This window comes from Telopea speciosissima, chromosome 1, assembly GCF_018873765.1.
Source record: "Telopea speciosissima isolate NSW1024214 ecotype Mountain lineage chromosome 1, Tspe_v1, whole genome shotgun sequence".
NCBI classification, from domain to species: Eukaryota; Viridiplantae; Streptophyta; class Magnoliopsida; order Proteales; family Proteaceae; genus Telopea; species Telopea speciosissima.
In genome coordinates this window covers 35,371,097-35,395,885 of record NC_057916.1, presented here as the reverse complement: position 1 = coordinate 35,395,885, position 24,789 = coordinate 35,371,097, and the positions used below count along the sequence as shown (strand labels likewise).

General features: G+C 39.5%; 1 protein-coding gene and 1 long non-coding RNA gene across 3 annotated transcripts; both read right to left on the bottom strand.

The window, feature by feature from the left end:
- Positions 1-887: 887 nt before the first annotated feature.
- On the bottom strand, positions 888-24,407 carry LOC122644499 (F-box/kelch-repeat protein SKIP30-like). Of its 2 annotated transcripts, XM_043837929.1 has the most exons (3): positions 24,195-24,407; positions 1,142-2,375; positions 888-987 (listed from the first exon to the last, which is right to left on the bottom strand). In XM_043837929.1, the coding sequence occupies exon 2, from the start codon at positions 2,283-2,285 to the stop codon at positions 1,230-1,232; it is 1,056 nt and encodes a 351-aa protein (XP_043693864.1). In that variant the 5' UTR covers positions 2,286-2,375; positions 24,195-24,407; the 3' UTR covers positions 888-987; positions 1,142-1,229. The 2 variants fall into 2 exon arrangements, with proteins under 2 accessions (XP_043693864.1, XP_043693863.1); XM_043837928.1 differs by lacking the exon at positions 24,195-24,407 and having other exon boundaries at positions 1,142-2,549.
- Positions 918-2,834, bottom strand: LOC122644525. Its single transcript, XR_006330411.1, has 3 exons — positions 2,820-2,834; positions 1,123-1,143; positions 918-1,010 (listed from the first exon to the last, which is right to left on the bottom strand). It is a non-coding gene; the product is annotated as an uncharacterized LOC122644525 (long non-coding RNA).
- Positions 24,408-24,789: the final 382 nt, after the last annotated feature.

The window sequence follows — 24,789 nt, the reverse complement described above, 5'->3', positions numbered from 1 at the left end:
TACTCAAGTTAATATATCTAGAAGCTAAGCACAGAGGTAACATACAGAAAGAAACCTGCAGAACAGAGCAGTCTAAATTAGAGAACTAGTTCTTCACAAGCTTAGGACCAATAGACACTAACATATCATCTAATAGGCATTTTTATATACATTCTTGATTGTTCACAACCAATCATGGATTTTGTTGAGCTCACCCTCAGCACAGGATTTACCATTACAAATTTAAAATTGTGAACTGACAAAAGTTAATTCCAAGAATGAAATCATAGGGAAAAAAGGAAGGGAGGTTAAAGAAAAAAGGTGATAAGGATGTGGGAAGGGGATGATATTTTATGATATCATGGTGATAGATAAACATACACTCAACAGAAAGAACTTAAAAACTGAAGAAGATGCTCAATAGTCTATCACCGACTTGGTCCACAAGCTTGCAACCACTTCCCTTCAAATTCTAACTGCAAAAACAATAAGCTAAAATCTCCACCAAAAACCTGTGTAACAAAACCTCAAATTACAAACCAGAATCAGAAAAGAAGAGAAGAAAATGGTGGAAAGGAGGACTGTCCAGAGAGCTTAGATTGATACTCAGCAGTAAACCCCCCCCCCCGGGGCAATGTCTTATTTATATCCAACAGATTACATAACTCAAGACTCCTATATGTAATGGTAATCTAAGATAAAGTCTAAATACAACTTCAGGACTAAATTAGAAACTAATCTAAAGACTGACTAGGACTCCAAAATCCTAACAGATTCAAATCTCAATGGAGGAGAAATCCCTATCGAGTTACACTTCAATATACCAACAACAACAACAAACTCAGCCTTATGGCCCTTATCCCAACTTAATGAAAAATTCATTGATATATCAAATGAATCACCGATTATTTTGTAGCCTCACTGAATGGCATTTCCTCTTACAAAATATCTCACAGTAGATCAAATTTAACAAGATAGTTTTCACAAACAAAAACAGTAGCTGGGCATAAAAGAACACTTTCCTCTCTATTCTTAATTTACAGCTGGGGACTGAAACCCACAAGAGTAGCATCGCCACTAGTTCTCAACAAAGTCTGAGACAAAGAGACATTAGATCCTAAACTGTGCACAAGAGAAGTGCACTTTCCTCTCTCTCTCTCTCTTCTTTGCAGTAAGGGCTTGGGGGACTGAAACCCACAAGAGCAGCAGCACCACCACTAGTTCTCAACAAAGTCTGAGACAAAGCAACATTAGATCCTCAACAGTGCACACCCAAGTACAGTACCACAGCATTGTGTCATAGGGGAGACCTGGCGCCAAGTCGGTTTCTCAACCCCAATTGTAAGGACATCGACATCAGACAGTGGTTTGATGTCTACATTCCATCGGCCAGGACCAATCACCCCTCCAATCATGTAAAGTTCATCTCCTAATCCGATCATTGCAAACCCAATTCTACTTTGAAAGTCCAAGGCTGATGTCGGTGCTGCTGCCACTATCTTTTGTAATCTTTGCTCCTTGTCCTGCCTGAATATGACCCCATGGCTCAACACATAAAGCTCCCCATGAACGAATGCCATTGGGCCCTGCAATAACCCATAGTCTTCGACTGCCCACCCACACCCAGCATTCTCCATGACCTGTACTGTTGACAGCCCCTTGTGCAACACATGCAACTTGCCACCAATCATCACCCCAGAACATGCTGAATTGTGAGTGTGAGGGAGATCGAGAATTGGAACCCAAACATCCGTCTCTGGGTCATAGATCTCAGCCTTAGCTATAGACCTTCGCCAGCTGGTGAAACCACCCACAACAATAATCTTACCTTCCAACACACAACAGGCGAACATTGCACGGGGTACTAGCATTGATGCCCTCTGATCCCAATGTTGGAGGATGGGATCATATGACCACACTTCATCTGTTGCAAATATACCATAATGATCACCAGTCAATGGATCGACATCATCACTGCCACCACCAAGCACAAACAGCTTCCCTGCAGTGGAGACAACACCAAAATGTGCAAGATGCCTGATCTCTGAGGGTAGAACAGGTAGCGTCAGCCAAAGGTCTCTGAGAGGATCATAAAGCTGCCATGATTTCTCAGGCTCAAAAGCACATACACACAAGAACTCCTCTAATGCACCGACCTCACGTCGGACCTTGAAGAGCTCGGGGCTGCGAATAGTGGCTCTCCATGAACGGCAAACAAGTTTCAAGTTAGGGTAGAGATAGAACGGCACCCGTGCAAGGCATTGAAGCGCAACTGCGTCAGGAAGACCTTCAATTAGTCCAGACATAATGGACCTTCCCACATCCCATTCAGGTGATTCCTCACTGGAGAGTGATGACTATTGCTGTAAAATTGGACAAAAGGTGGAAGGTATAATCTGAAACATAAAGTGCATACTGCTTAGCACAAGAAAGGGAAAAATTGGATATTGAAATAAACTTCACAAAGATTGCTCCAAAAAATCGCATGGCACAAGATTCCAACTTTTGTTGAACAAGAAGCAAACTTCCAGTGGGATTTTTTATTTTTATATTTTCTGAACAAGAGCCAAGGAAAGCAAGCACTTCAAATTCTTAATATAGATCCCAACTCAGATCAATATCTAGATCTTGGATCAATCTACCTAGATCCAGATCATTAAGCCTTTTAGGTTTCTTCTGCCAAGAAGATATGTAGTGAGTCCAAGAGCAGGATAAGTTGCCGCTCTGGGGGGAAAAATCAACCATAAAAAGAAACACCTTAACAGTTCATTACAAGAAATTGGATGTCCAATAATTTTTTATTTTTTATTTTTTTGGGGAGGGGGTCACTTGCACAAAACACACACACACACATGAACAGATACATCACATGATGTTTTCAACTCATGGATAGAAGTAACAGATGTTCCTTATTCCTAATTAGTAATGTGACGCCATAACCATTCCTTATCTAGTTAACATATTCATGATATCTGACACCTTTACCTTAGGAACAAATTTTCAATGAAATCTGAAAGAGAATAAAATATAACAATGATGGAATTTTTGGGGAATTGAACTTGTGTCACTAAGACACAAGTCTTCTCTATTTATAATAAATTGAATAAAGTACAAGTTACAATAATACCCTTAGGGCAACACAGACTAAACCCTATTGGACCATTACACCCTTGTACCCCATATTACAATACTCCCCCTCAAGTTGGTGCATAAATATCAACCATGCCCAACTTGCTAACAACTAAAACAAAGTTTTTACTAGGTAAGCCCTTAGTAAATACATCAGCCAACTGGTCACCCGAAGGGACAAATGAAATACAAACAAGTCCATGTTCGAGTTTCTCCTTGACGAAGTGACAATCAATCTCCACATGTTTGGTTTGGTCATGTTGAACCAGATATGGGCAATACTGATCGCAGATTTGCTATCAGAGTAGAGATGCATAGGCAACTCAGATGAAACTCCAAGATCCTGAAGTAAGCCCTTCAAACAGAGTAACTCAAAAATGCCATGGGCCATGGCACGAAATTCTGCTTCTGCACTAGAGCGAGCCACGACAGATTGCTTCTTGCTCCTCCAAGTGATAAGATTGCCACCAACATATGTACAGTAGCCAGAAGTAGATCACCTATCATCAAGGTAGCCTGCCAATCAGCATCTGTGTATGACTCAATGCGAAGTTGATTGTGGGGTGAAATAAGAACACCTTTTCTAGGAGCAGCCTTCAAATAACTCAAGATCCGGTATAGTGCATCCAAATGGGTTGAATAACAATCATGCATATACTGACTCACCATGCTCACAACAAATGCAATATCTGGGCTAGTATGAGACAAATTAAATGAGCCTCCCAACTAGCTGCTGATAACTAGCCTTGTCAACAGGTTCTCCTTCCTTGCTTCGAAGATGAGAATTCCCAACATTCCTGTATCAATCAATAGATCAATGGTGTATTTCCTTTAAGAAAGTGAAATACCCTTAGCCGAATATGCTACTTCAATACCCAGGAAATATCTCAACTTCCCTAAATCTTTGATTTCAAATTCATGTCCCAAGAATTGATTCAGTGAGGAGATCTTTTCTATACTACTCCCAGTGATAACAATATCATCTACATAAACTATCAAAATAGTGGTATGTGTAGGAGTCCTTTTCATAAAGAGAGTGTGATCGGCATTGCTTTGCTTGAATCCGATTGACACCATTGCCTTATGCAATCGTCTGAAACATGCCCTGGGAGATTGCTTCAAACCATACAAGGCACAATTAAGTTTACATACCTTCCCTTGAGTCTTCAGATAATCAAAACCTGGAGGGATGTCCATGCATACTTCTTCTTCAAGTTCACCACGCAGGAATGCATTTTTTACATCTAATTGTTGAAGATCCCATCCTTGATTCACAACATATGATAAAATCACTCTCACAGTGTTCATCTTGGCCACCGGTGCAAATGTACCCTAGTAGTCAATCCCATAAGTGTGGGTAAATCCTCTAGCAACCAGTCGGGCTTTGTATCTATCCACAGAACCATCAGCTTTGTGTTTCACAACAAACACTCATTTGCACCCTACAGCTTTCTTCCCTAAAGGAAGAGGAACCAGTGTCCATGTATTATTTTTCCTAAGAGCTTGCATTTCTTCATTCATGGCTTCTTTCCATTTAGAGTGTGTCAGTGCTTCCTGCCAAGTGTTAGGAATAGAAATAGACGACAGAGAAGAAACAAAGGCATGAAAGGAAGGAGACAAAGAGTAATATGACACAACATTAGAGAGAGGATGTTGGGTACATAACCTTTTTGGTTTTCTAACAACAATGGGTAAATCAAGGGCTGGATCACTAGAAGAAATAGACTCACCAGACACATTTGGAACACATGGTTGACCTGAATTTGGGAAGTCCAATCGACGAGGAGAGATGGTGGTGGTCTTAGTTCTGCATTTTATTTTTCTTCTTTCGAGAACAAACAAACACCTTCGATAGAGAAATAATGGTAGGTTGTAGCTTCCCCTGAACCGTGGGTTGTGGCTCCCTCTGAACCGTGGGTTGTTGCTCCCCCTGAACTGCGGGCTGTGGTTCCCCTTGAACCGCGGGCTGGAGAGGAGCAGATTCTTCTTCTACCTTGGGCTGCTGCACTTGACTAGTAATACCATCAGACACTTCAATATCATCTTCCAACATGGAAAGCTCCATAGGGGCAATCACAAACGGCACCTCTTCACCTGAAGACTCCCCCTGAAGAGGTGCAGGTTAGTACGGAACACTCTCTTGAAAAATTACATCCATGGTAACAAATAGCCGGCGGGATGGAAGATGATAGCACTTGTAACCCTTCTATGTAGCGGAGTATCCCAAGAATATGCACTTAATTCCCCTTGGATCAAGCTTGCCATGGACATGGTGATTGTGAGCAAAGGCAACACACCCAAACTCCTTTGGGGGAACAACAAATGAGGAAGAACCCATAAGAAGATCAAGAGGGCAGCGACCATCCAACATACGAGAGGGTAACCGATTCATCAAATAAGCAGCCATTAAAACAGCATTAGCCCAAAACCGAGGAGGAACATGCATAGCAAACATCAAAGATCGTGCAATTTCCAAGAGATGGCGATTTTTTCTTTATGCAAGGCCATTCAGGGCTGGGGTATCCACACAACTGATCTGGTGTATAATCCCCTCATCAGAAAGATAGGATTGATGAACACCAACCATGTATTCCCACCCATTATCAGTCCTTAGAATTTTAATCTTGACATCAAACTGAGTTTGGAAAATCTTGAAACAATGGGAGACATCACTCTTTTGATGAAGGACATAAACCCAAGTAGTACGACTAAAGCAATCAATAAAGGTCACAAACCATCGAAATCCAGAAATGGACACACAACGGGCAGGGCCCCACACATCAGAATGAATAACACCAAAAGGAATTAAGCTTCTATCATCAAAAATAGGAAAGGAATGTCGTGTTTGCTTTGCTAAAGTGCAAGCGTCTCAAAGAAACTATCTGGATTACACAGTTTTAATAAGGAGGGAAAAAACTTTAGATAAAACTCCTAAGAGTGGATGGCCCAAACAGCGATGCCACATATGAAGTTAAAATAATGCACGGGAAGATGCCTCAGGGAGAGAAGCCACAGTAGTTAATGCAGAAGGACTATCAAGCAAATAAAGACCCCCAGCCATCCTACCATTGCCAATCGTACTTCCTGTGTTCAGGTCTTGAAAAATACAATGAGACGAATAGAAAATCACTTTATAATTTAAATCCCTAGTAAGGCTACTAATAGACAAGAGATTAGTAGAAAATTTAGGGACATGGAGAACTGAAGAAAGGGAAATACTAGGAGAGCATCTAATGGATCCATTTCCTGAAATAGAGGATAAGGACCCACTAGCTACACGGACCCAATTAGTACCTGACAATGGAGAATAATGGAAAAAATGGGAGGGTGATCCGGTCATGTGATCAGTAGCCCTGGAATCGATTATCCAAAAAGTAGGAAAACCATCCAAGGAACACTGGCCACTGAAAGAAATACTTGAGGAGTCATAGGATTGGGGCTCTGGAAGAACAGTAGCAGAGGCAGCACTGGCACTGGGAGAAGCTCCAGAAGAAGAAGTCTCCAATGGTCATCAAACCACGAAGGTGTAGAAGCTCATCAGAAGACAGAGGTGCATCACCGGATGGCTCATCAGAAGTCGTATGATGGGGCAGCAGCTGAAGTTTGACCATGACCACGACCACGAGTGGGAGGAAGTTTACCATGCAACTTCCAACAACGACCACGGGTATGGCGCTCCTTCCCACAATAGTCACACGTCAAAGGGGCCTTTTCAGAGGATGACCCATCAGTCCAATGAGGAGAAGATCCCTGGGTAGAATTTCCACGGGAAGGAGTACCTGATGTGTAGAGGGCATATTACTCCATGGGAACGGTGTGAACCATGGTATTATGGCGGCTATCTTCAAAAGCAACGATAACATAAGTCTACTCAAGAGAAGGGAAGGGATCACGATTGAGCACATGTGCTTGAATCTGATCAAACTCCATATTCAGCCCAGCCAAACAATCATAGACCCGTGGCTTATCTTCCCATTTGCGAAATGCAATAGTATCTATCTCAGATGTTGTAGTAAATTTCCCATAAAAATCCAAGGTCTGCCAATAACCACACATGGTGTTGTAATACTAGGAAAGAGAGAGATCTTGTAGCAGGTTATGGATTTTACGCCGAATATCATAACATTGAGCATCATTGCCCACCTGAGAATATGTAGCCTTGGCAACTTTCCATATAGCAACAGCAGAATCAAGAAGGAGATAAGCCTGGGCAATATTGGGATCAATAAATTGAAGCAGGCAAGACATTACCAAGCACTCATCGGTTTCCCATTTAGTGAGAGCAGGACCATCAGCAGTGGGCTTCATAGTGGTTCCAGTAAGATGGCCCTTAAGACCACGAGAACTGACAGCCAAAGAGCAGGACAGTGACCACATTAGATAATTACTGCCATCAAGTTTGACAGTATTGGAATGGAACAAAGGATAGTCGCATTCATGTTGTTGGACTACTCCTCCCTGTCTGGTGGATGCGGTAGACTTGTCCGACATAATTGTTGATTGCTCAAAATAGGGAGAAAAAATCACCACAAATATTCTTCAAAAAATGTGACGAATATTTAGACCATAGGTGTAGCAAAAGAGAACCCTTGATGGGAGAAACACTTCACCATCAAGGGAGAAGGAGGGAGATCAAGGTAGCGGTGAAGGGAGCCGAGAAGAGGAGGCAGAAGAGGGTGGCGATAATGTGGGGCTGTTGCGAGAGAAAGAGAGAGGCAGAGGCGGAGGCGGTGTGGTGGTGCTTCCGCGAGAGAGAGAGAGAGAAGGCGGAAGAGGGGCGGTGGGGGTTTGGGTGCTACCACGCGAGAGAGAGAGAGAGAGGGCGGAAGAATGACGGTGATGGTGCTAGGCGAGAAAAAGAAGATAGAGGGAGAGAAGTGGCAGCGGCGGAATGTTTAAGGTTTCATGAGAGGGGCGTAATTCCCAAGGACGATTCTTCTCCTTGCTTTGATACCATGATGGAATATTTGGGGAATTGAACTTGTCTCAATGAGACACATGTCCTCTCTATTTATAATAAATTGAATAAAGTACAAGTTACAATAATACCCTTAGAGCAACACAGACTATACCCTATTGGACCATTATACCCTTGTACCCCATATTACAACAAATAATACCCATGGAATTTCTGCAGAAATTCAACGATATTGACAATTCATAACTTTAAAGATCTCTTATTGTAAACTCCATGTCCTTCGTCTTTTTCACTGGCTAGCAATCCAAAAATGAACTTATCCAATTCCTAGAAGGGGAGGTTTAATAGGTTTGCATTTAATACATGGGCTTTACTTATGCATATTCAAATAAAATATTCAGTAGGTTCACTCCATAGCGGTCCACACAGACGGCCACTGTGAAAAATGCAATTCCCCATGGGCTTCCTTAATGAAAAGTATACATAGATCATGAACCTAATGCATTAAACAAAGTTGTCCATGATAAGCACCTAGGTTCCCTCTTCTAGAGAATGGAGATGTAGCAGTTACCCTTAGGTATTTCTGCATCTTGCATGACCACCAGTCTAATAATTCTATTGCTTAACAAATAAAAAACTATGTAAATCTCCGTATGATAATAATCTTAGTGCTTTTGATGCAGGGCATTCAGCCAGCCCGCCAGGCCTAGCCTACCAGGCCCAGCCCAAGGCTAGATTTGTGCCCGCAGGACCAGGCCTAAAGGCCCAGCTCATAGGTCGACCCCTATGCTGGCCTGGGTGAATTAAACCCAGTGATTCTGCCTTTTCATTTTCCTAGGCTAGTATTTACTCTTACTATGTGTCTTTTCAGTTTCCTAGGTGGAGTTATGAGGTTGTTCATGCTCCTGGGTATTAGTTATTAGTCGTTAATCTTTTAGCTTTTCTAAGTCACTTTCCTGGTTGTAGTTCCCTATGTCTTGGGGATGTTATCTATGTCTTGGTTTTAGTTTCTAGGTGTTGAAAATCCAAAAGTCTATTTAATGTAAGTTGATGTATCCAAAGGGCTTTTAATGCCTTCCCTCTATATAATAAAACCATGGGCTGCTCTCTGGAACACCAGATTTTAAAGACAAAGAACTCTCTGGTGAGTTTTAGCTTGTGGACTTAAGTGGGTTGTGGATTCAGCAATCATATCCAAGGTGGATCTCCTTAGTGGGGCTCTAGTGGACTCTAGCAGCCAAACTATCTACCTCCATCAATTATCATCATCACCACCACCAACCTTCATCATTCCTACCCCTATTCTCTTCCAGATTCGATCTTGGCTTGCTTACCCTCTCAGTTTTACATCAATGGGTATCAAAGCTCAGACTGATAAAGAGAATGAATCCAGATGTGTTTTACTTTGCCTGACAATGAAATCCATATCTATTCCTTGATTGGATTGATTCCTTGGAAGAATATATTTATCGGCATGGTTTGATAGAAGCACGAAATATCAGATTTGCTTATTTGTGATTGGCTGATCATGCTAAAGCTTGGTGGAGATCCCATGAGAGAAGCTCAGAATCAGACGACGTAAGCCTCACACTTGGAAAGAGAAGAAGTACGAGTTGAAGAACAACTATCTTCCAGAATGTGTCAACCACAAGCTATCCCATCGACAAGATTACCACCAGCTGGCATTTCAAGTTGAAAAGGAAACTTCTTCTACAACCATGGACACTTTTCGTTTGGAATTGCTAGAGACCAGACCTGTGTAACAACATAGTACAACAACTTAAGCAGATGATCCAGCATTCCAGCATAAAGAATCTCTTAAAAATTCTGATAACAAGGTGGAGAAAGTACTTGACGAATCAATTGCAGATGTCGCCATGGAAGGCAATGAAGAGACTGTGTCTGTTGATGAACTACCAACCGAAGATTGCATTGAAAAGTTCATGCCTCAAGATTCTATTGTAGAAAATTGCATTGCAGCGGTGGCTGTACTTGCCAGTGAGATCGTGGTAGATAAGTTTGTCAATACAGTCGAATTGGTGGATGTGACAATTTCTGAAGATCCCGTGGTTATTCCCTTTAAAACCAACATTGATTTAGAGGTGGAGCATGTGGATTTTATCTTTCCACCTAAGTTTTTCAAGGAGAATGGACCACAACTGATCAACTACATCCCTAACTACCATGAGCTGCCCGAATTTTTCTTTGGTTTGAAGTTTGATTCGCACCACCTGAAGATTTTCCCGAAGCAAACCAAAACTCGAGTTTTTTCGAAGGGAGAGTTGATGCAGGGCATTCAGCCAGCCCGCCAGGCCCAGCCCAAGGCCAGATTTGAGCCCCCAGGATCAGGCCTAAAATGCCCAGCTCATAGGTCGACACCTATGTTGGTCTGGGTGAATTAAACCCAATGGTTCTGCCTTTTCATTTTCCTAGGCGAGTATTTACTCTTATTTTGTGTCTTTTCAGTTTCCTAGGTGGAGTTATGAGGTTGTTCATGCTCCTGGGTATTAATTATTAGTCATTAAGAGTCTTTTAGTTTTTCTAAGTAACTTTCTTGGTTGTAGTTCCCTATATCTTGGGGATGTTATCTATGTCTTGGTTTTAATTTCTAGGTGTTGAAAATCCAAAAGTCTATTTAATATAAGTTGATGTATCCTAAGGGCTTTTATTGCCTCCCCTCTATATAATGAAACCATGGGCTGTTCTCTGGAACACCAGATTTTGAAGACAAAGAACTCTCTCGTGAGATTTAGCTTGTGGACTCAAGTGGGCTGTGGATTCAGCAATCATATCCAAGGTGGATCTCCTTGGTGGGGCTCTAGTGGACTCTACCAGCCAAAACTATCTACCTCCATCAATTATCATCATCATCAACCACCATCATCCATCTCCATCTTCAACATCAAACTAAAAGGTCCTCATCTAGTGGCTTATAACTTGCCGGTTCTCAACTAGTTCATCGGTCGTCCTTATTTTTTTGAATCATCTTTTCACTCTAGAACAAGGTTTGAGATTTCATTTCGACCAGAATTCGACTAGAACTCTGCATGTTTCGGCTGGCCATTTCATTTGGCCATTTTCGATGGTCAAATGGCATATTCTGACCCGAAACTTTAGAAACCCCCTAATTAATAATTTCAAAATATATTGGACCCTTTAGATTGTAAACAATAACAACAACAACTCAACCTTATGCCAAGTAAATGGGTCTGGCTAAATGGATCCTTGCTCTCCAATCAGCTTTGTTTGAGGTCATACTTGATACAAGGCCTACGCTATGCATGTCTTTCCTCACCACTTCTCCTAAGGTCCTTTTTGGTCCACCCTTGACTCTTTCAGTTCCTTCAATCTGAATCAAATCACTCCTCCGTATTGGAACATCCAAAGCCCTCCGTTGAACATGGCCATGCCACCTCAAATGAATTTTTTGTAGCTTATCATGTATCGGAGCTACTCCGAAATCGGCTCTAATATGATCATTCCTTACTTTATCATTCCTAGTTTTGCCACTCATCCATCTCAACATCCTCATCTCCGCTACACTGAGTTTACCTATATGATGTTTCTTAATTGCCCAATATTCCGCACCATACATCATAGTCAAATGACTGCCTATAAAATTTCCCTTCAGGTTTTAAAGGAATACACAGATCACACAACACTCCGAAAACAGCTCTCCACTTCATCCATTCTATTTTAATTCTCTGTGAAACATCATCCTCTATATCACCTTCTTTATTTATGATTGAGCCCAGATACCTAAAATAATCACTTTACGGAATCTCCCTCTCATCAATTTTCACTAGCTCATTATCTGACCTAGTGTAACTAAAGTTACATTTAGTTACACACCATATACTTTGTCTTCGTTCTACTTATTTTAAAACATTTAGATTCCAAGGTTGGTCTCCATAACTCCAACTTGGCATTAATCCTTGCTTTTGCCTCATCCACCAAAACAATATCATCAACAAAAAGCATACACCAACGAACCTCATCTTGAATGTCTCTAGTTAAATCATCCATGATAAGCGCAAACAAATAAGGCTTAAAGCTAAGCCTTCATGTATCCCAGTTGTAATTGGGAATTCACTACCTTGGACCCCCCCCCCCACAGTTCCTGCACTAGTCACGGCACCATCATACATATCTTTAATTATGTCCACATATTTACTTGAAACACTTTTCCTCTAATACTTGCCAAATTAACTCTATAGGGACTCTGTCATAAGCTTTTTCTAGGTCAAGACCATATGGAGCATAGTTGTCAAGCCATCGCCTAGGCGTCCAGGCAGATTTTTTGAGGTCTAGGCGATTATCGCCTTAATGGTATCAAACAGGTTTGGACCTTATTTATGCCAAATACTATTTAAGTAAATGTTTTTATATTTTCTATTTCATTTACTTAAGATATTATTTATGAAAAAGTAAATACACCCCCTATTTGAATCCAATAAAAATAGTTAAAAAAATAAAATATCAAAAGGATAAAAAGTGAACCCCTCATTTCAAGAACAAAAATTGAATTTTCGGCAGTATGTGAAATTTTCAACTTTTTAATGCTGGGGTTTTTCTCAAATCTAAAAATTTCATAAATCTTAATATGGTAAAACATTGCTAAAAACCAAAAGAGCAGTAAAATATTCATTTGTTTTTATATCTAAAAAACATATATTTTCATTCAGAGCGATTATGAGAGCATTCGCGGCTTGGCGCACACCAAATAAGGTTTGACTGGAGCATAACTCTTTCAATATAAATCAGATTTAAGCAAACTTGGATTTGTTGGAAAGCTGGTTTTATGCTCTACCTAATACAAAAAGTCTCATGTAAAAATAAAATCATTTGGCCAGTCAAACTTCTTAGAGAACAAGAACATTTCTCTAAATCAATAGCAGTTTAATTACTAAAGATAAGATCATATTTTCTAAGAACAATATAAACCATATGTGAGACTAGGTATACCAGGACAATGACCAATTCTAAGAACAATTTAAACCAAATGCACGTTTTAATTGTTTCAATCTTCCAATAGCTTGCTTCTTCAGTTCTGTTGTCTTCTACTCCTATGTCGATTTTTTATGATTTGACGTAGCTTAATATTGAATTTTTATGATATAAGGTATATATTGTAGCATACTAAATAATGTTAGAAAAGAGGAGAAATAAAAAAAAACACATTTGGGAGTCTAGGTGGGTGCCTTGTCGCCTGAGCGCTTAGGAACCCCCTCTACCACCTTGGGTCGCCTTGCCGCCTTGACAACTATGATATGGAGATCCTTCTTGCAATCTCTAAATCTTTCCATGGGTTTCCTAAGTAAATAGTTTATGGCGTGGATCTTCCTAGCATAAAACCAAATTGGTTTTTTGTAATAGTAGTTTGTTTTCTCAGGTGGATTTCAATAACCCTCTCCCATAGTTTCAAGGTATGACTCATTAGTTTTATGCCTATATAGTTATTGTGCTCTGAATATCACCTTTATTTCTGTAAATAGGAACCACAATGCTTCTCCTCCCTTCATTTGGCATTTTCCTTGTTCTTATAATCTTATTAAACACTGTGTAGTTAGTTTATAAAAAAAAAACACTTTCATACCCTAGGTTGATAGTGCATGCGATACCTGGATGTATACTTTCTCAAATATAGCCTATTTTACAAATAATTTAGTATTAAACACAAAATTCAATGAAAACAACTAAAATATGCATTAGGAACAACAAAAAACCATTTAATATTACACAATGTCAAAGTGTTACAAGTAGTGAAGGACAAGTGTCCAACCAAGTTAAAACACCCCTATGAAACCATTCCTCCAACCCTATGTTAGTACCACATAGAGTTCCAGGAAGGCTCGAAACCTTTGGGGAAAAAGGGTATACTTCGAAGTTTGAATCTTACAAATCTTCCTCAAATGCGGCAAATTGTCATTGTAGATGCATTGTAGTAGTTCCATACACTTTGTTCCACCAAGAAATGTAGGTCACTTGGTTAAAAATACCAAATCTAGGTTTTTAGAGTTTGTCTGCTCTAACAAGCGAAACTACCCGAAACTCACGAAATGGGTTGAAATTTCAACCCATTTTGATCGAAACCGTCAATTAATGTAGTCCTAGATTTGAATTGTCAAACTAGGAGCCAAACCAAGATCTGTTATCCAAAGGGGAAATCAGTTTAGGGTTCAAACAGGTAAAAATTGGCTAATTTAGGGTTAGGGTTTAGTGGGATTTGGGGTTTTGGGGTTAGAGTTTAAGGTTAGGTATTAGGTTTGATTATTCCAGTAATGATTTAACTGGAAAAAGAAAAAAAACCAGGGACTGTTGGACAGAATCGGCAACAAGGTTTCAAGAATTGAGGAAAACTAGGGTTAGGGTTTAGAAGGGGAAAATAGGGTTAATGGGGTTTGGCTGGGCAGAATTGGCCCATCTTTGGATTGAGTTCCCTATTGAGGCTGTTGATCACTCAGCCAAACTGCCAAAGTTTGGGAGAAATTCCCACAGTTGGAAGTGGCTGAACTGAATGGAGATCTTCAAAAGAGAAGGAAGGAGATCTAGAGTTTGCGAAATAAACTTACTGGTTGATGAAGAAAACCTTGATATTAGATTGCTTGATAGTAGAATGACAATGGAGATGTAACGAAGAACCAAACGATCCACCCAGGCTTCCCACCGCAAGGTATCAATCGGATAAAACACCGATTCTTTCATCCTTGATCAAACACAAGACAAATCTTCAATAGAGAAGAAGAGAAGATCAGCAAAAAACTTTTTATTAATCAAAAATTCGTGTCCAATGCTTGCCTCCCTGACAACCTTATATAAAAGACTCAAAAAAAGACTCTTAAACTAAAAAGGAAAGGTCTAACCCAATCCTTAAGTAACCTAAACTGACTAGGAAACTGAATATTGAAGGAAATAGACTCAAAACATGGCTGGCCTTATAGAGTATTAATCCAGCCCAACTTACATTGCTTAAAAGCAAATAAAAGAAAATTACTAAAATCACTTAAATCGAACCACTGGTTGGACTAGATTGGACCCGGTTCATTAAAAACAAAATCCTTTGAAAATAAAACTAAGTACGGAAACTAAACTCTCTGATCTCGTGTGCAACCTTATTACCCATAGTTTAGGCCCATAAAAGTGGCCTATTACATTGAAAACCCATGGGATCAAAAGCCCAACATGTGCATAACCCAACCTAGACTTATTCCCATTAAAATAAGCTTCTTTTGGTGATGTATCTGCATCATAGTGCTTTTTATATTCACTGTTTTGTACAGAAACTGAGTCAAAACTGAAATTCTGACCAAAAAGCCGAAATTTCGATAATAACCCTACATTCCTACTGAGTTGCATCCAGTTTCTTTTCGACCTTCTTTAAAACTGAAATATTTCATGAAATCTCAGTGATTTCGACTGAGATTTTGAACTATACTTTAGAAAGCAATCAAACTCAAAAGAGTCATGGTCATTACGTCTTTAGTTGGATATGGCAGCCACTGTATCTGATGGTTTCTCTCTTGGTCCAAATACAGGACCCTTCAAAATTTAAGGGGTGGTTTTTATAATCGAATTAATGTCAATACTGTCAGTATCTAAGCTAGTTGCACCAAGTTCATATTTCTTTCCTAAGCTAGTTCCTCTTCCATAATTGGACAAAGATGACTTTTTCTCTTATCAACATGACCAAAATTATATGTTCGATAATAGCCAATATAGCTATATGCTATTTCAGAGAGAGCACATCTCCTTTCTCAATAACTCAATGTCTAACACTAACTTGATCTCCCTCTTAGTAAGAATCCAGACTACAAGCAATCGGGGATCTCTCTAAATTTTTTTTTCTTTGGTTCTGGTTTCTTGTTCTAGCCAAAAAAAAAAAAAAAGGCCGGACCTGACATGGAACCACATGGTTTGGACTTTGGACTATGATCTGCAGAATCTTGGCAGGGAGAGGGAGGGAATCTCCCCAAGTCCACCACCAGCTCTCAAATTCCTGAATCACTAAACCAGTTTCTCTCTCTAGTTCCCAAAACACTCTGTACCGAAATTTGCATATTAATGAATTCTTGGGAACTCTAAAATTGCTCCTTCTTATTGATAAGTAAAATACATATAGCTGTACTATTGGGAAGGGGGGGGGGAAGCATGTATAGAACAGTACCCTACAAACTTCAAAGAATCTGTGTGAAGCAGAAGCACCAATGAGAGGAATTATTGCATCAACTGCTGGGTTTTATTTTGTAATTAACCTGGAATATAAATCCTAATAAACTTAATTATTATCAATGTTTTTGGAGTTGGAATCTTATTTTTTTGGGTTTAATTCATTTAATATGAGTAGGAATAGTTGATAAAGAATCCTAGTCTTATTGTTTGAGTGTCAAGGGTGGGTCTTTAAGAGTCTGTATCTCTTTACAACAGCAACAACAACAACAACAACAACAACTCAGCCTTATGGCCCTTACCCCAACTAAATGGGGTCGGTTACATGGATCCTTGCCCTCCAAACAGCTCTATTCGAGGTCTAAGAGTCTTTATCTCTTTAATTTCCTATTCTTTAAGGTTACTTTATGGGTATACATGGATAAGAGTCTTACTAAGGACCCTAGTTGGATAGATAATAAATAAATTTTAAAGAGATTCAAATCAGAATCTTATTTGAGTTAGGGTATCGGGTTTTTTTATATGTGCTGCTTTGAACAAAAAATTTCAAATTTTGTGGATAAAATTTCTGAGTTTGCTTAAGTGACTTGACTGCTTATGAATTGTTAGCTGTGGCTAAAGGTATCTTTCTGATCTCTTCTCCACTCCCAATGAATTACTATTATTATCCTCTGTTTTCTATTTTTCTCCTCTTCCATTTTTCAAACTCTGTTTTCTCATTATCTGGTTCTGCTGCAGTTACTTAAAAAGTAAAGCTATTCTTCGTAATTTCTGGCTTGTTTTCATTAGTCACCATTCTTGATTACTTTTTAATGGTACGGTTCACATTCCCATGTAGTTCAACCTTAAAATCCATATCCCTAGGGAGAGCTGCATCCCTGTTGCTACCACTTCACTAGCACATACATATGCTTGTTTGCATCATTTTTTTTTCCAATGAATCATTTATGCAGTCGAGACTGCCAAATTAGGCTTGGGATGACCATATTTTTCGGCCATGGATGGGGTTCAATGCGCCTTGGGCTACTTGCTTATGAACTATTTGTTGTAGAAGGCCTAATTTATAAGCCCATATAAAGGGTTTTAAGACTCCATAAAGCAATAATAGCAGTAAAAGTCTTAGTTTGCTAAGTTAAGGAGATTGAGTTAGATTATTAAGTGTAAGAGAGTGATTAGGAATCATTTCATGAGTCAGTTTAGGAAGTTTAAAAAAAAAAAAGTGCATCCCAGTGCACAAGGCTCCCGCTACTGCAGGGTCTGGGAGGGGCAAATGTACGCAGCCTTACCCCCTGCTTCGCAGGAGAGGCTGTTTTCAAGTTTCTCCAGCAAAGCAGGGGGTAAGGCTGCATACAGTTTAGGAAGTTTAAAAGCTTATATGGATGTAAACACCCCCATCAATTAAGCATAATTTGAATAAAGATTTTTCTATATTTCTTATGAGTTTTGGAGCTGTTGAGCTGTGCATACAGGGCTGGTATTCCAAATATTATTTTAGACTTCCTTCTTCTTCTTTTTCTGATCACTTACTTGGCAGATTGAATCAGATCTGTTCCGTAGATCTGATCATCAAACCCTGCAGTACTTTCTCAGCTCTTGCTGATAGATCTCAGATTTCTCAACAACAACAACAACTCAACCTTATCCCAACTAAATGGGGTCGGCTACATGGATCCTTTCAAGACAAAGTACGGAAAACTGAGGTCCTCACAAGGGAAAGGGAAGTAAGAGAAATGAAGATTAAAAATGAAGAAATGGGATAAGAAAAGTGAAAAATGAGAGTAAGAGGAAAGAGGCTAGCCCAAGAACATGTCTTTAATTACCTCTATATATTTAGTCGACACCCCTCTCTTTGCAAGAACATGCTGGATTAAATCTCTAGGGACTCTGGCATAGGCTTTCTCCAGGTTAATAAAGACCATACGGAGATCCTCCTTGCTAGCTTTACACCTTTCCATGGGCCTCCTTAGTAGGGTAGATAGCTTCTGTCGTGGATCTACCTGACATAAAAAAAAATCAATTCTTCGAGATGTGAGCCTCTCTTCTCAGATGGGCTTCAATTACCTTCTCCCAAAGTTTCATAGTATGACTCATTAGTTTTATGCTTCTATGGTTATTGCAACTCTGAGCATCCCCCTTATTTTTGTAGACCAGAACTACAATGCTCCTCCTCCATTCATCTGGCATTTTCCTTGTGCTCATAATCTTATTAAATAACTTGGTTAACCAAAATACCCCAAAACTCCAAGGGCCTTCCACACTTCTATTGAAATCTCGTTCCGGACTGGTGTCTTGCCTACTTTCATCTTTCTTAAGGCTTCTTTAACTTCTACCACACAAACCTTTCGTACATATCTATGATGTGTGATGTCTTGATGAGTAATGCCATTAACCGGTTCAATCAAACTCGAACTATCTCCATTTAATAATTCACAAATATACTCATCCCATCTCCTCACAATGTACTCATCCCTTACCAAGACTCTTCCATCCTCCCCTTTTTATACATCTCACCTAGTCGAAATCTCTATTCTTCTTTTATCTCATTTTAGCTATTTTATAAATAGATTTTTCCCCTTCCTTTGTGTTTAAAATTTAGATTAATATAAAGCTCTTCATATTTCCTTGCCCTAGCCATCCCCACCATCTTCTTAGCCTCGTTTTATACTTCATTATACTTCTTTTTATCTTCTGCTTCTTTAGTCTGTCGCCATGTCTTAAACCTCTCTATCTTGGTCTTGATGGTTGCTTGGACCTCCTCATCCCACCACCAAGTCTCCCTAGGAGCCTGACACCTACCCTTTGCTTCCCCTAGAACTTCTTTGGCAACCCTCTTAATACAAGTCATCATCTTGTTCCACATCACATTGGTGTCTCCCTCAAAGTCCCACTTTCCTTGTTTGCCCATATTTTCAGTAAATATGCCCATGGACTCCCCTTTAGCCTCCACCATCTTATCTTAGGGTACATAGATTCCCTCCTCCTAGTCTCCTACGCTTCTGTGCATTGAGGCACATATCCAAGACCACCAGTTTATGCTGGGTGGTTAGACTCTGCCAAGAATAACCTTACAATCTACACAACATTCTGTCTGTCTTTCTAATTAGGAAGAAATCTATTTGACTGGTACGAATCCCACTTTTATAGGTAACTAAATATTCCTCTCTTTTTTCAAAGAAAGTGTTCACAATAGATAGATCATAAGCTACAGCAAAATCTAGGATTGAGGTCCCCTCCTCAGTCCTCTCCCTTTCCACGAAGCCTCCATGGACACCTTCATAACCTCTACAATCACTCCCAATGTGTCCGTTCAGGTCACTTCCAATAATAATCGATTCATCCTAACCAAAACCCTGCACTAAATCATCCATGTGATCCCAAAATTAATGCTTAATACTTTCATCCAATCTTATCTGGGGTGCGTAAGCATAAACGATATTGATAACCTCTTTCTCCAACACCAATTTGACGAATATGTCCTTTCACCCAATCTTTTGACCTCCACTACATCATTCTTTAGGTCTTTATCCACTATTATCCCCACTCCGTTTCTATTACTTTGGTCTCCTGAATATCGAAGTTTGAAGTCGTCCAACACTTTATCTTTGTTACCCTTCCATCTAGTCTCTTAGATACAAGCTATAGTAATCCTTCGTCTCCTCATAACATCTATCAACTCCAGGCTTTTACCTGTTAAGGGTCCAATGTTCCAGGAAGCTAATCTAATCCTACATTTCCGGGCTCACATACTTCCTCTCACCTGCCCTTGCCTACTTATCACCGCATCCGGGCATTGACACAGCACGTCACATACGGGGGATGCCCTAACCCAGTAAGGAAGAGAAGACATGATAACAAAAAATCAGAAAACAAGAGGATCCATGCAAAAGGTGATTGGCTGAATAAATAAAGTGTCGGCTGCCAACCTAACGCATTACTATAAGAAGATAGATATATAGTAGATAAGAATGTACAAAATGGTACCTAATGCAATAAAAGACACTCATACAGCTAAAAAAAGGGACATATTCCAACAAACCAAGATATCGGGATGGTACAACAGTATATAGAACTAAACAAATACCGTTGGAAAGCATAAACAAGTGATTCTGACACAGGAAAAAATATATATATAAATACATATCTCAGAACCTCTCAAACCAACTGAAAAGAGAATGCTATCAATATGCTAAGCAAGGTGATTAAGCAGTATATATGTCACAGCTCATACACACAATTAGAGGCACACAATATACATAGATGATTCAATTCAATGGGTAGCTATAAAGAAATGGATATCAAGGCCAAATAAAATGAAACAGTTGGAATCAATAACAAACAAAAATATAACGGGATCAAGGGGCGGCAAAATATCAAGCAAAAATTAAATGGCAGAGCAGGAACTGAAAATTTTAATATTGGACTAAGATAGACAATAAATACATAAGATAACATAACAGCAAAAAGATATTTAGATGAGACAAGGGCCAATATCAGATTGGATGAAACATCAAATGGTTGAAACAGCAAACTATCAGAGAAATAAATACCCAAAAGAAGTAATTGGCAAAGGATAACAAAGAAACATCAAGACAAGAGAGCTAGTCTCATAAAGGGAAAAGATATGGATATCCCTTACAAAATGGAGATCAATGATCCCCAAACAAAGACGATGGCCTCGATCAACAGCACCAGTCTTATACGAACCCGACAAATGCCTCTCCTCAGTTTCAAATCTGCTACCGAGCAGTGCGTGTTGGGCTGGGACAGCAGGTTCTGGTCCTGGGCTCTAGTGCCGGTAGTCGGATAGTAGGGGGAGGAAAGGGGTGAGGGTAGCGGCAGGGGTAGAAAACAGAAGGGAAGAGAAGAGGGTAATGTCAAGGGTCAGAGTAGCAGGTATGGTTCTGGTTCTGGTCCTGGTGCCCAAAAGCCGTTGGTTGATTGGGGTTGTGTAACGGTATAGTCAACGATGGGTGTGGGTGTGGGTAAAAACAAAGCGTGGGAGGAAGATTGTTGGAGGGTCAGAATATCAAGGTTTGTTGCTGAGAAGCGAGGGGATTGTGACGGGGCCTTGATGCTGGTAACAAGGTGGGAAGGCAAGTACAGCAAACCCACCGTTGAACCCCTTTTATTTATTTTTTTATTTTTTTTTGAGAAGTGATAGAGAGGACTGGGATAGAGAGAATGGGAATATAGAAGACGGGGGTCTAGAGAATGGGAATAGAAAGGCAGGGTTGGGGAGGAATGGAGAGAATCGGAGTAAGGTGTTTTTCCACTGCTAATATAAACAAACCTTACATCTGTTCAGCAGCAGAGCAAGTTTCCTAGCCTCTCATCAAGGATCGAACAACAAAGCCCTAAGGATAAGGGGATCTGACGGTTGGAGAGGCTCCATGGAGAATAAATTGTCTCCGATAACGTCGAAGATACACCGCTTTAGCTGTTTGAGGTGAGAGCGAGATGCTCACCGTTCCCCTTGCTATCACCATTTGCACCGCCTCAGAGCGAGAGAGAGCAACAATATGTTTATATCTCACATCTTCCCCTATTCAAGGCTTTTCTCAATGCTTGACCAAAATTACATCCAAATCTAATTGTTGCATATTGAGATATTAAATTTCCCTTATTTTCAGTCAAATTTGTCCATAACTTGATTCCATCGACTTCTATGTGATCCTGGTGTAGTTCTTTCTCTAGATTGCTTTCTCAAACCTTGAAAAGCACAGATCTAAAAATCCTGATAAAATACCTCCTTTACAGATTTTTGGCAGATACACGATAGATGGTCACCATTTCTTCTTCCTTCCTTGGGCTGTCACATGACCCTTGTCCACCCTCTTCTGACAGCTGCTTCTCATCCTCTTCTGACAGATGCTTCCCATCCAGAATGCTTAATTTGATGACCACCCTTTGCCCAAAATCCACCACTGAGAGCTCTTCTATGGTATACCCAACACTCTCAGAACTTTTGAGTTTGGTCCACACAGTCCCTGTTTGATAATGCAAGTTAGATGAAGAGCAGACCACGTCCAGAAATCCTCAGCCCACAGCTTTTATTATTTTTCAGCAAGAGTTAATCACTCTTGAAATGGAAGCATCTTCTCACACCCAATGATATCACTATATGGCTTATACGCTAGCCATTGTTTCAAACTATTGATCCACACCCAGAAAACAAACAAAAAGGTCCTCAGTATACATGATGACAATGAAGTTAAATAAATGAAGTTGAACCACAAAGGCTGACACCCCCCTGTCCACCAACAAACTCCTACTGGAAAACCTCTAACAAGCATTCTGTGTTTGGGTGCTAAACACCAAGCTTCAGGAAAATGTCCCCATTACAGATATACTGAAATGTAGGATAAGGATGAACAGAATCTTCCTTCCAGTAGCATCATACTTTTGACAACAGTACTTATAGAAGTTCTCAAACCACTTCGAAATGGTGCCTCTGCTTGGCAAGAATTTCCCCCTTGCTCCATACTGGGCATGATCAGAGGCGTTGTATTGTTGAATCCACATGGACCAAATTGACTTATATATTCCTATAATAATCAATAGCCTTAAATGTATAACACCTATCTTCTAAACATTTTTTGACTGTCTGTCTGTATGATCTTTCTTTCATCAAATAGCTACTCAGAAGAATTATCTGCTAGGAAAATAACCAAAGCTAACATAGCTCCATATTTACTGAAATCCCAAAACTTCATCACTGAACTAGTTATCCCTCCAAAGATTTCACAAGGACGAAGGCAAAGTGTGGCAATGCTACCAGTCACACGTTATCATTGGTAACTCTCAGATCTAATCTATTGTTTATTGAAATAATTTTCCTATCAACCAAAGATTCAAGAAACTCATCAATGTTTTCTTTCAAGACAAAAAAAAATTGATCACAACACTTTAAAAAAAAAATATGCACAATGTATTAAAAAAAATTAATAATAATACAAAAGGAACACATCAGAAACAAACTTAACATACTTCATCTTATAAGTAAAACACGATGGATTATAAAAAATAATATCAGACACCTTCAACAATTGATGGAATGGCAAGCAACAAAGAGCATTGAAACCAACAAGAAAGAGCGCACATATAATCAGCCACCACTGCACCTGAATCGATAAATCCAATAAATAATGGAAACAGCATAAAAATCAACCTTAATTAGTGCAAAATTTATACAAATTCTTAGTAATCCATCAGATTGGATTCTTCCAAGCAAGAAGGATGTTATATAAGCTCCAGCGCAACCACCTTATTGATAATTTCAGTTTCCCTCTTTCTGCAGAATATTCTGAAAGAAGCCAATCAATCTGGAAAATGCAGCATCAAGACATTAAGTATCTCAGCATAAATAACTACATAAAAAATAATTTATGTAACAAAATCCTTTGCAAGTGCAGCATGCACATAATAAAGAAACACAATAAAACCTAATGCCAAGTATGTTGATGAAAGTTACACTGATATCAAAACCCAAAAGCCTCAATCAAAAGCTCCATTCCACATATCATCAGAAACAGAAACGGTAAACCATAGTCAATGTAGTTTTCCTTTCAGAGCAAAACCTAGTTCATAACAATAAAATAAAACCTATGAACAAATATTTTCAGATTAAAATAGGTCAAAATAGAAATGAACGAACACAATGCTTTTCCAAACTCGAGCTAAATTGTTAAAGGAGCATAAAACCCAAATGCCATAGTAATAGAGCAAGAGAGCCCTCCTGCTTAATTGTCATGAGAAATTTCATACTTGGGAGTAATAGCCACGTCATATGTACTACAGAACCAAACAGTTCAAGGAGGTATTTCAATATCTTGAACACCATAACCAAGACGAATCATAGAGAGCATTAAATCAGGAACTCCATGAAACCCAACACACTTCAAGAACTGGAACTAAATTCAGAAACTGTTCACCAAACACACAAATCATGAATTCATTGACCCATACGATGTGTAAAAGACAATAAATCAAAAGATAAACACACCATGTTTTCCTGCCAAATCCTAATATTTACTTTCCATCCAGGCAACAAAAATGCATGCACCTTCTCTTTCTCTTCACCGGAATGGCAAAGAGTGAGTTTTGTCCTAAATTTAGCGTGAAACCCACTTCGAATTCTCTCTATAACGAATGAAATTGAATGATTTAAGGAAAACAGGCAAAGCCAGAACGAATTTTTTAGAAATTTCGAACTAACTACGGTGATGAGATAGGGAGAGAGGCATTCTACCCTTAATGGTGACGAGAAACAAGCGTGAAACGTATTACGATATGCTCTTCGGTTTTCGTTTCAGGATGGGTTGATGAGGGGTGTAGCCCTGGGGACGTGGAAGTACATCTCTTTACATGTCATGAATGTAGCAGCGTTGGTGTTGGGTTGCGCTATCGGATATGTGCCGAAACCATGGTTAAACGAAAACTTCTCATCAAAAAAAAAGAAAAAAACGAAAACGGAGGGTACAGGTTTTCTTAAACAATAAAAAAACAGAGAACAGGAAAAATTAAAAAACGGTCTTTATAAGTTTTAAACATGTATATTTCAAAAGGGAGAAAGAACGCTACTAGATCGTGCCAGACTC

What these genes read in the sequence shown, in the direction of transcription:
- LOC122644499 (XM_043837929.1), bottom strand. Translation starts at nt 2,285, where the DNA reads ATGTCTGGACTAATTGAAGGTCTTCCTGACGCAGTTGCGCTTCAATGC.